The sequence below is a fragment of the Abramis brama genome (genome assembly GCF_963993115.1).
Source record: "Abramis brama genome assembly, chromosome: 3".
Taxonomy (NCBI): domain Eukaryota; kingdom Metazoa; phylum Chordata; class Actinopteri; order Cypriniformes; family Leuciscidae; genus Abramis; species Abramis brama.
In genome coordinates, this window is record NC_139965.1 from 56,473,942 (window position 1) to 56,487,110 (window position 13,169).

At 37.8% G+C, this 13,169-nt stretch overlaps 1 protein-coding gene across 4 annotated transcripts in view; it reads right to left on the reverse strand.

Annotated features, from left to right (window-relative positions):
* nfat5b (nuclear factor of activated T cells 5b) overlaps positions 1–13,169 on the reverse strand; it is a 52,466-nt gene that overhangs the window by 22,087 nt on the left and 17,210 nt on the right. For 2 of the 4 annotated variants that reach the window (XM_084110331.1, XM_084110330.1), the window contains exon 2: positions 3,225–3,350. In XM_084110331.1, coding sequence (XP_083966457.1) covers positions 3,225–3,350 — 126 coding nt within the window. Of the gene's footprint in view, positions 1–1,936; positions 2,059–2,922; positions 3,193–3,224; positions 3,351–13,169 lie in introns of those variants that run through there. The other 2 variants (XM_084110333.1, XM_084110332.1) reach the window with 2 other exon arrangements.

Below are 13,169 nucleotides of genomic sequence, written 5' to 3' on the forward strand. Positions count from 1 at the left end.
TGTCTGGGAGGGAGCATAGTCTATGTTCCCACAGCCCTATGTTCCCACAGCCCTAACCCTAACCCTAACCCTAACATACCTAAACCTACCCCTCACAGGAGGGAGACTTGTCTGGGATGTAATTGGGCTATCCCTGTACCAGCACAAGCACTAAAACCTACCCTTCATAGGGGACATAGTTAAATGAGAGAACATAGGACTGTGGGAACATAGGGGCTGTGGGAACATATGGTTGTGGGAACATAGGGCTTAATTTTCTAAATTTTCAGTAAAAAAAAATGTCTTAGAAATGTGGGAACATAGGGCCGTGGGAACATAGGGCTGTGGGAACATAGGGCTGACTCCGTCTGGGGGACGCGTGTGTCGCGTTCTTTAACAGTCCGTCTGGAAACAAATGCCATGACGCAAAAAAAACCTTGTGGAAGAAGAAAGCCACTGTGTTTACAAGTGTGTCAATGAACAATGCTGGATTTTCAAAAGTATGTGAAGTTCGCGGCTCCATTGTTACAGTAAACCTGCACAAAGTTCTTATATTAATAATTTATTAGATGCACGCCGGTCTGTTATTGTAGGGACATCAACATTATATTGTCACGCCCCTAAACTTGACACGGAACAAAACGAACTGTGATTGGTTGCGTTACACATCAGTCAAACGTCCTCTTGGGCGGTCCTAGCCCTTGAAAAGTACTATTCGCCCGAGCTACTCGCCTGAGCGCGTCTCGTCATATCCGTAATTAGAGAAAAGTTTCTCAAGCTACTTGGGAGTGCCAGAGGTTAGTTGTCACAACAATAAGCGAGAAAAATTGACATGGAGCAGCTGTTTTTTTTATTTAAATAATCCCGAACAGAGGAGAGTCTGCTGACAAAAAGAGAACGAGACAGAACTCATAATAAAACAAGAATCAACATTGGCTTGGCTTTTTGGAGATGGCGAGGACTGAGGGATTTGAAACGTTGTAAAAGTGATGCGAAGATGATGACGTTTTTTATCACTCAACGGGTTAGTAAGGTATTATATTAAACAGATAAATTGTCATATGCAGCTCTCTAACAGAGTTCATTATAAAGCACTATCTATTGTGAAGGGTCATTTCATTATGGTTGTTGCGGCGCTGTGCTGGAATTTATTTTCAAGGAAGTACCGCGTCTGTTAATGGGTAAAGCTACAGTAACATCTTCAACAAATCAGCTTGAGATCCTTTCCGAATTTCATGGTTATATCTCTTAAGCCTAGTAGTGAATGTTTTATGAGCAGCAGGAGAACCGTATTTATCCGCACAGTCACACCAAAGCACAACCAAAATAATGTTCTGCAGCAAAATGCATGGAGCTTTGTTTAACCACTAGAGGACCAAAAGTTACATAGTGTACCTTTAGGAAAGGAACAGTAATTTGCAATTATGTTAGACATTACTCAGACAGTGTAAAAGAGAATAAAATATGATAAATGTAATAAAGGGCTAGGGTTAGAGACAAGGCGGTGACACAATGGCTCAATGCAGGTGGATCCCAAATATCTCTGAACAAAGAGAATAGATCATGTAAAGAAGGGACATTAATATGGCAAAAAGAGACAACCATCACAAAACAAAATAAAACAAAGTAGTAGACAAAATGTAAAGCGAAACAAAACAATACTGTAAATACAAATAAATAAATAAATAAAAACAATCAAAAACAAAATGAAAACAAAACACCAAGCAAAGAAAAAACGAAAAAAAAAAACGAATGCCAAACAATAAGTCAAACAAATAGCAAATACAATGAGCACATGTTTGATTGCTAAGAACATATTCTTGATTCAAGAATAAAAAGATACACAAACAAAATATTAATTAAACAGGAGGAGAAAATAGCCAGAAGAAGCAAGTCCAATTTGCAGTGAAACCTAAAATCCCACAATGAAATTCATTTAAGCTGGAAAATACGTCACCTTCCTTCAGCTGCAGCCAGCATGTCCTGCCTCGTCAGAGGGATGCATTTGGCTGCAGTTAGGTACAGATGTCCAAAGGCAACAGACTTCTGGCTTACAGAAACTCACCCTAAACCTGGGCACTTTGATAAAGGGGCAGAGTAAAAGAAACTAAAGTGAATTGCATTTTGAATGTACAAATAGGAACTCAAAAGAAAAGTTCTGAGGAGTGTTTTGTGGACAGTTTCTTTTCTCAGTGTTCAATGCAAGTCAGGAGGAGTTTGAATTGAAAATCCTTTAGAAAGCATTTGCCAATTATGCATGCATTTCTGAGAATATATATGTTGTATATAGAATTTCTGAGAATACATTTTGCACATGTTGATTTTTCTCATTGGAATTTTATTCTAAACAGAATAACCTTTTTTGTTATTTTGTTTGTTTTTTTTCTCACATTTTTTCAGTGCAAAACCAAATGAGATTGGGAATGTGGGACCTAAAGGCACTGAGCCAATTATGTTCATTCATAAAACTAAAAAAATGCTGGAGAGCAAACTGGAATTTCACAAGGGAAGACAGTCTGACTGCTTTGTTAAATTATATTTTTATTAATAATGTGAGTTTATTATTATTAGTAGTAGTAGGAGATTATTATTATTTTACTAATTGTTAATCACTGTTAAATAAAAAAAATAAAAAAAATAGGACTGATATTTAATTACTATTTGCAAAGCATGTTTGCTACTCTAATGCCCCAAAAATATTTTTACTCTGAAATATCGTTTTTTTTTTGTTTTTTTTTCATAAAAAAGGCTTTTTGAAGGCTTTTCTTTATATTCTTCCAGCAAGGACCAACATTCACAACAGGATCTAGATTTTGGTAAAAGACCGCAATCCATGCTATATTTTGTAATTAAATAATGAGTATTGTTTTAATGTTTACCATTAAAACAGTTTTCTTTATATTGTTTGTTTAAAACTGAAATTAAAAAAAGGTTCCTATTTACATCTTAATGCACGCTCCTGGTCCTATTGTGAACAATTCATCGGTGCATGTTCTCTGTAATCTTTTATCAAAACTCGCTCCACCTCTGAAACGACTTTCCTTTTTCGTCTGATGTCACAAGCCCTCCCTTCAAACCACCTGTCATATAGAGACCATTTTTCATTAACCAAATTAATCAACCACAGAAAAAAAAAATGGGCAGTTGAATATGCATCTTGATGTAGGCCTTAGTTCCAGTCTTCAGCATCAGACTCAAGTCAGCTTGAGAGAAAAGATGGCTTAAAAGACAAAAGCCAAGCTTACCTGCGGCGAGAGCTGTTGACGGAGGAGGTCCCGCCTCTCCACCACTTTTTTGACTCATAGCGGCTGCGTTCTGCTCTCTAGAAGATGGCAGCTGCAGCTCTTTTGGGAGAAGATCATATACTGACTCTAGAGGGAATCAGAAGAGAAATCTATTAATTATGGGTACGTTTACACAACAACGATGTACTAAAAACGGAGAGTTTTTCGCATACAGACAACAAAGCTGTCAAAACGATACCCATTCACACAGATCCGCGAAAACGACTAAAAACGCTGTATTACCCTGCCAGGCCAGTAGATGGCAATGTGACTTTGTATAAAAACACTACGCACATATGGCCTGAACACGTAATTTGCATGTGCATGATGTCACCGTTTTCACAAATTCCCGTTTTTGTAGTTTACACGGAGACGATAACGATATATTTTTCAAAAACTTGCACTATGAAAGTTTTCAAAGGTTTGCAATTTCAGGCCCCCAAAACGGAGTTGGCATGTAAATGAGTGGCCAAAAACGCATAAAAAGGTTTAGTTGAAAATGGTGTCGTGTGAACGACATGTCTCAGTAAAACACTGCAAGTCAAAATAGCCTTGCCCAGATTTCTTTGTGGCAACTGATATATGCAGTGAATTTCCAATATCTCATTTCAAGTGGATTATCGCCAGGCAGGGCCTGATAATCAGCACAAAATTTATTTCAGTACTTTTCCATGACCATAAAAGTCATCTACATCTGTCAGTCCAATTCCAGGTATACAGTGTCTTTCTGAACCCTACACAGCCTGGCCATAGACATGGAAAAAAACATGAGAATGGTCCTGACTGCTTATTCTACACCAATAGTAAGTGATAAATACTATTTTTGGCATGCCAGAGGCCTTAGTCACCACTCTTGTGATTATAGTGGGTTATTTTAACAGAACAAGAACACAAAGCCTTCAATCCTTGTTCAGGACTCTGATCAGTACTACTTTGAAAACAAGGCTGCTACAAAGGGAAGAGGAATTTGAGAAGTCAAATGGTGATTTTATACTGTTCCCACCAGTTAGCCCATAACAAGCACAAAAAATAAATAAGTTAATGGAAAAAAAATAACCGTTGCCCATCTGTCCATAGTCAAATCCTCAATTCTGTACCTTGAGATTCTAATGTTTCCATGCAGAACATCTCTCACAGTTGTGTGGTCTCAAATGATGAAAACAATATAATTAATGGTCACACCTGCCAATGGTGGGTTAAAGGAAAAAATGTACAAGTCATGAACCTTAGTGAGGGTTGCCTTGCCTGACGCCATATTAAATGTGAATGAAAATGAGGATACCTACGAAGGATACAAATACAATCTGATCAGTGGGTTGAGCTATCTTAACGTTATAGGTCAGGGATTTCCACATTTTTTGTCAGCCCGAACCCCTTCGAATATCTATATTTATAGTATTGGTCAGCACAGTTTGGTTAAGAAATTATATTCTGTTATATATTGCATTTGAAGCATCCATGCTAAAAGAACTTAGATGCTACACTATTGGAAAAAAAGGTTCTGTCAGGTGCTTCACATCATAGTATAATTTTACGGATTTAGTATTAATTAACTAATTTTGTTTTGATTCAATTTTATGAATTAAACAGCTTAAAATTTAAATAACCAATTAAACAAGAAATCATTATGCAATCATATAAGACATTTCTCTTTTTTGGCAAAAAAAAAGGTTCTTTAAATTTGAGTTCACTGTAAAAAGTGAACGTGCAGTTGTTGCTTTAAGGAGATATTTCTACCTGATTCTACCTGAAAATTCTAATTTTGTTGTTGTAACCTAATTCAATCAGGTTTAACATGCTGTTTTAACTTAATTGAGTTACATTGACCCAATTTACAATGGACACATTCAAGGATGGACACATTGAACACATGAGCACTACGACTCCACTACACCTATAGAGGGCAGTATAGTAGTGACTCGTGTCAGCTACAGGACATCTGCTCTGAAGGACAAAGAAGAAGAAAAGGTTTGTGTTTGGCTGTTCCTTGCTGATCTGAGAATTGTGCTTCAATGAGAAATTGTGATTTGGGGTTATTATACACATTATGTTGCATCAAGTGAAAATCGCAATTGACAGCACTACTCTTCAGCACAATGGTAACCACAACATTCAATAACAGAAACTCCTCTAAATGTCCAACTGAACATTAAACATTAACATTTCCATGACAAACATTCCCTTTACTGCAAGTGCACAACACATTAAATAACACTTAATCCTTAATTGTACTCTACTAATGCAGTCCCTTGCAAAGCATGCTGGTACAGATCCACTGCCCAGGGCTGCATTTCTCAAAAGCATCATGAGCCTAAGTAGATCGTAGAGCCTTTGCCACCAATGGTCTCTACCATCAACTTAGCTCACAATGCGTTTTAGAAATGCAGTGGATCTGTAATTCCCAGCATGCTTTGCAAGAGACCGCATTAGTAAATTTAGGGATTTGTGTCCACCAGTGGCACCAAACAGAAATGCAAAACAATGGCTTACAAACAGATTTCCTAATCACTTACAGGTGTTTGGTGTTTTATGCCCCCAACGGCGCCTTCCAGGTAGGTTTAAGGTTGAGGGTAGGGTTAGCTGCCTCTAAGGAGCCATTGGGGGCTTAAAACACCATCGAGCTCACTTACAGTGCCCTCCATCTCCCATTGGTCAGACAAACAGGTAGCCACACCTCCAATCACACCATTGGCTGAACAAGGCCCTCCAACAAAGCAAGCATGTTTGCAGAACGCCATGGAATCACACTGTTTAAACTCTTTTGAGGCCTACAATCACAAATGGTTTACTTGTAGAAGTCTCTGCACATTGGAGAACAAACTATTTTCCAGATCTGAGGATATTTGCATGTTCACACTCTTTCCATCTGCATCTACAGTGTAATAGACGCTTAGATGATTTCAAGCAGTCCTACAGAAAATAAAATGTGAAAAGCACAGGTATGTTTAAAGGCCTCTTAAATCCTGAGAACAAATTCATCTCTTATATGGCCTGAAACAGATGCAAACATGGGGGCAGGTAAAGGCAAATTCTCAGTAAGGCCGTGAACACAGTTTACAGAGGCGAGACGGGGAGCAACAGACACTCTCTGTTTCTAAATCAAACAAGCCTAGGAAAGTGGATTTTAAAGGTCTTGAGACCAAAAACATCACAGTTCTTGCATAACCACCATTCATTGTCTATTTGATATAGAATTATTTCATTTCTGGAGCTTGCATCTTTCTGCATGGTACCATGTCCATTGCAATACAATGATTTTGAAAGTTTAGTGATATTTTAAACACCTTTCATGGCATGTTGCTTGAGAAGGACCAACATGCAGATTAATGCAGAAAGGATGCACTGTATGCTTGGAATTTGCTTCTGAATCCTCACAGCTCTGAACAATAGTAATTGAGTCTGCTTCCAATTAACATCAGTAGTTTTTTCCTACACCAGCAAGCACATTAATCACATTTAAGACAGGATAGTACCCAAATCCTGCTCTTTCCCAGCATAACCGTTTCCAATTTTTGTCTTCTTAGGCTGGTCTGCACATGCAGGAACATGTGCCGTGTGCACAGAACCCTTCCAGTAAACAGATTGCCAACCACATAGACAGAAAATATGCGCTGTGCACTAAGACTGCGGCTGCAGAATCAGTACCTGGATTGTTTCTAAGTGTTTCCACTCATTTTAAGAGAGAAAATTCCTATTTTGCTGCAGTTTCTTCCCACACAAACAGGACATGGTGGCTGCCGTTCATTTCCCAAAACACAGTTTTTCTTTCACTAGGGAAAAGAAAAACAAAGAGCAATATTAACTTGGTAAACATTATGATTTCATTGCTTCTACAAAACAATTTCTCACTTTCAAGCTTCTTTCTTGTTCAGACTAGATCTGATGCCAAAACACACTTACACTGAATTAAAGGGCAAGAAGAAAATTCCAACATTTACTCTTCCTTGTGTTGTTCTAATCTAAACCCAGAAGATTTGCTTTTTCCATGTGACACAAAAGAAGAAATTTATCTGAATCTCCGTGCTGCTTTTTCATTAAATTTTTCCTGTGAACTATCCCTGTAATTGATTTAATGTTCCTGCATGTGTTATAATATAATAAAATGATGACTTTAAGGGATATCGAAATAAACCATAATCGCAATATGGTTTAGTGCGATCATCAATTTGCAAAAGCATAGCTCAATCTCAAGTTTGAGTCGCTTATAACAGTGTTTCTCAACCTGCCTTTGGGTCGCAAGACTGTTTTGAGTGGGTCGCGTAGTGTGTAGTCAAAGAAACAACAAAAACGTAATTCTAAATGTTTTTCTGATGTAAAATGTTTATTTTAAAAGACGTGCATGAAAGCTGTTGACTCTTCTGTCAGACGCAGTTTAAGTAAAGAGTGCTTGAGAAAAACACAACCTGATTGAGTATCTGCTGTCAGATGAGATGTTGTCACGCTATATGTGTCATTATTGTAATCTTAATAACAGAAGTTCGGCCACACGTGGACGATTGACTGAAATTCACGCTCTCGAACCATAAAGCTCATGAACATATTTGAGCCCATTGTGCATAAAAGGACAAAAGTAAAGGAAGGAAAAACACATTATGCAAGTAATTCCGAACTCTTATTCACACTTTCATTCACTATTGCAGATTCCTGGCACTTGTTCTGATTAGCCCTGGATACGCTAGAGTGCCAGTGTTTTTGGCTGGTGGCCCGTCAGCTCCCCGTTAGCCCCTCGTGTTTTTTCTCTTGTTAGCTTTTTGGCTTGATCCTCTTGCTTTATTTAACTAGCTAAACAGGTTTTGTGAAGTAGCTTAGAGGCTTGTCAAGCAGAAATGTGAACTGCCAAAAAAGACTGTCAAATCACAGGCAAAACAGAGGTGGGAAACAGATTACAAAGGAGTAAGTGACGTCACTGAGCTCATGAATATTAATTAGCTCATGATGACATTGCTCAGTATGCAGTCATGTTACCTAACTAATATTCAGACCAAATCTTGGTATTATTTATGAATTGATGGGCACTGAATGAATCAGATATGGTTCATTTGAATGACCTTGTAGACATTTTCGTTTTTTGACAAAGATTCAGTATCAGGATATTTCTGTTTTTTTCACTATATTTACAGTATCTGTCAAAAGTTTGGAAACATATCAAATTTTGTATATTTTTGAAAGAAGTCTCTTATGCTCGCCAAGGCTGCATTTATATGATAGAATATACAGTAATAACAGTAATACTGAGAAATATTTTTACAAATATAAGAACTGTTTATGTGTTTTTGCAATAAAGGTGAGAAAAACCGACCTATTCGCAGAAGTGTGAATATTTATTTAACACAACACTCGAACACTAGAAACAGAACAACCGCTATACACATGACAAGAACTGAAAATCAACTGAAAGAAACATGGAGCATAAATACAGACCATACTAATTAATGAAATGAACAATAGGTGCACACAATAATCAAACAATGAGAAACAACAGTAACTAACTGAAACATAGGAAACTCATGAAAACCCACCCAAACATACACAGAACACAGATCAGCCATGACATATCCCCTCAATGAGGTGACGCGTCCTCGCGCCTCATTAACTTTACAAAAAGTACAACAGAGGAGGGTGGGAGGGGGCTTTGGCGGAGGACTTTGGTTACAGGAACACAGGACAGGAACCTGGCTGGAGAAGCCCAGTGGAGCCATAGGGACAACGGTCCCAGGTGGAGCCGACTGGTCAACAGGCCGAGGTGGAGTGAAACCCACGTGGAGGTTCTAGGTGAAGCTAGTGGGTCGACATTTCAGGGCTAGACTGGCGAGCACTCAGAATGAGGTGAATTTATCAGGGAGACAAAGGGTTGAGGAAATTGCGGATAGGGTTGAAGGACTGGGCAGTGCAGGCTTTGACTGTTTTTTTCCCCCCAATATATTTACTGAACAAAACTATTTTTTTTTCTCAGTGTGTTTGAATTGCTAAAGCAAGAATCAGAAATGTGCTTTTAATGCAAGCCAGAGGTGAGCATTGTATTTTATTATCTGCAATGGTATGTGGGATAAAAGTGATCCAGGCGGCCCTGATACAGACAGTGCTTTTAAAGATTTACAAGGTGAAAGGCTCCATTCAAAGGACAAGAGGATTTAAGCAGGGAATCATTTATAACACTCTACAAATGTTTATTACTTATTCCACCCTGCTGCCGATGGCACCATAGCAACCAGGAGCAAAGTGCAGCCTACATCTCCAAGTATTCTGAGCATTAAGTAGGTGGTAAAGGGAAATTTAAATGGGTGCACTATATGAGGAGAAAAACAAGGCAACAGTTGCTGTCCTGTCTGTTTTGTCACTAGCAAACCAGAGAGAGAGCGATAAAAAAGTAGAAACTGTCTAAATGTTTTACATTTATATCATTAATCAAAATGTGTGTATGGGAGGCTGTTTTTTAAAAAGTACATTTAAAAAAATGGTCAGAAATTGAAAGTCAATTTTACAATTTATTACAAAGAAACGGCAAGTATAACCCTCAAATTTTGAAGAGCTGCATGATTCTGGATAATTGTTTCTTGTTTTAAACAGAGATCACGATTCTCTCATGATTCTGAACAGACAACTAAACAAAATAACATGTAATTTACTAGAGGTTCTGACAAAATGTTAATTGCTACAGTCTATTTAAAAATATGTATTTTTTTATTTTAATGTATGTCATTTAATTTTAATTATTTTATTTATTTTTATACTTTTAATGATTAATCGTGCAGTTCTATTTTGAAGTAGAATGACAATAAATGTAAATAAAAATCTTGAAATACAAGTTCATATTTTTCATATGGATGTAGTGGTATGCGGAAATCATAAATATTTTAAACCAGAATATTGAGTTGAGAATAAAATTGCTCTTATGGTGTGACTATAAACGACATGTCAGCTGTTCACATTTAAATAAAAAAAACTTTAAAACTAAAAAAAAATCAACTCTATTAAAAATGCACAAAAAAAGTCTTACATAATAAAAGTCTTAATACTGCAACTTTTTGTCTCAACTCAATACTCAGAGTATTTTGTCTATTTGTTTGCTAATGTAAAACAAATGCAAATATATGCAGCTATATTTGGAATTATAAGTATTGGAGTTATAAGCAAAGCACCATCTGAGATGATCAGGATAGTTCATTTACAAGCCAAAACACTTGATCTGCCATGAAACTCTGTCACCCAGACTCTGACCCAAACTATCAGGAAGTGGAACATGACAATGGATCAATGCTTTCCCATCTGATCTAAATCATCTCATCTGCATGGATATTCCCTCCACTCACACACTCAATTTAATTCACTGGTTAATAAGGTACTCGCACTAAAATAAAATAAAAAGGACACTAAAATAAAGTGTTACCAAACTTTTTGTATTTGGAGAGAATGTACTATGAGGATACTATAAGGACACACATTGACCTAACTGGATGGTAACTTAAATGGCAAGGCAGTTTCTTGCATTTTATGATATCTCTTGTCATAGGTCTTGTTTACTTTTTTTTGTCCTAAATTGTCGTACAATTAATCAAACTCACTGTCAACATTAACTTTTTCCCCCAACAATATGTTTCTCTCAATTTTCTAAAGAGATCATTTTCATGCTTTTTACAGTGTCTTTTAGTCAAAATAATATTTTTAACAAATACTATCAGACTAGTCAGAAAAGGCATGGTCTGAGCACAAGCACATTGACAGATGTGGCAATGACAGCTACAACAGAGATGCAAACACAATCTGTAGTCAGACATTCAGAGAAAAGCTGAAGTATGACAACATCCTACTCCTATTCAGAAAGTCACAAAAGTCAGACACACTGAGCACTCCTTCATTCAGAGAAAACACAACCAGCGTCCACTTCAGTTTAAGCTCTGGACCAGAGTAATGGGATCTGCCCTCTGTCCCATAAGGGCAATCAATAATGAGAACGTCCAAGGGCAACAGATTACATGGCCTAGATTTTACAAGCATGTCAAGAGGTCTTACTGTAACAGAAGCCAGGAGGATAGATGGACACTCTTAGTCCAGCGTCAATAGCTGTGGGCTAAACAATGGCCTAATTTTGAGGCGGACGTAAAAGGGGGACTTTACAGACCAACCTGGGACAGGGTGGAGGAACGGAGTGTACCGTAAGGAGGATGTTTATTTCATTCTGCGTGCCACCACATGCTTCCCATCACATGTAGGCTAATGTATTACATTCCATAAACTCCTAAAAATAAAAGTTCTAAAGGGGTTTTTCACAGCAATGCCATTAAATAACCACTTTGGTTCCATTCATGAAACAGTTCTTAAAAGAAAGATTATTTTAAGCCGGGTGCACACTGTACGATTTTGGTCACGATTTGGCCGTCTGAGACTAATTTAGCAAATCCTTATATTCCTCTGATCAAGCGTGCCGCACAAGCCCTGAAAAGTGAAGCCAAAACGTCTCGATCGCCCCCCGGTGACTGGTCCTAGTATAGGTCATAAACCCCGCCTCCCTGTGTTATTCAACGGGACTTGAGACCAACTAAACAATTTAATTACACTTCAAAAATCTTTTTTCCGAAGGTGGTTTCTGTCATTTACTGTAGTTTTTATAACACTGATTTAAATTCAAGTGTCTGTCATGATTGACAGCTGTGATTGACAGGTTCTCTGAGCGAAGTAGTCACTGAAGCACCAACATCCTTTTTTTCCGGGATCTTTGGAGGACTGAGGAGATTGGAGCTTTAAATTTAATATCTAAATTTCTATAATTAATTATTTCACACCGAGAGTGAGGGCGGGGCCTTGATTTCGCGGCTTTACTTCCTGCTCACTACTGCGCAGGTCTGGTCCCGAAATCGCTACTGCGCAGACTCAAGCCCCAAGATGTCAGCGCCATATCGGGACACTGGTGGCTTCACTTCTCACCAATGTAAGAGAGCGAAGGGGCGTCGTCCATATTTTTTTTACAGTCTATGCCTCTGATCCTAGGCTAAAATCTGAAGTCTTTGATTGGTAGTTTGACATGTTCACCGGCAGCAAATTAATATGATAAAATGATCAAATTTGACCTCCGACAAAATTCTGGCAGTGTCCGAAGATTTGACGCACAGTCCTGCAGTGTGACTTCTACGACGAACGTCAAATTGTCTTCATTTTTCAAGACACAAGCCATGACCAAAATTAACGTTAGAGATTACTTTGTAGCCACCATTTCTATCTCACATGTAAATACAGCTCACTGTCATCGAACGTGTCATTGATTGATGATTTAAATTAAAACTCCAGACGGGTTTTCTTGTGTGCGTCCGTTTTTAATGCATCTTGACTTCCGTCCAGTCTGACATTAATGACTGAGATATTACAGTGTGAAATGGCTTACAGCTGGGATCATGTTCTTACAGTCTGACAAGGAACAATTGTAAAGGACTATTATAAATCGCAACTTCTTAATAATCTTAAAACCCATTTTCCACTATTAAGAACCTTTTGTACAATGGAAAGGTTCTATGGATGTTTAAGGTTCTTCATGGAACCATAAATGCCAATAAAGAAGCTGTATTTTCTGTGCTGCTTGGGATCCATGGGATGATTCCAGAGGAGTTTATTGACTGTGGAAATGAGGATGGTTCTCAACAGCTTCTTTCCAATGTGCAGACAGAGAAACAAACCTCTGTTGTTACATTCAGCTTTCCAAAGACCCAAACACAAAGAGGATGGAAAAATAAAGGCACCATCATCACTATCATCAGAAGTTGATGAAGTTTACCATTTTCCACTTTTTCTCTGTTGCTGTTTATGTGTGCCAAGGTTTATGTGTATATGTAGTAATAACTATAAATTATGCACAATTACATGCAGTTAACCCTAAACCAAACCCTCATCCTAACCCTATAGTAAGTACATGTAGTT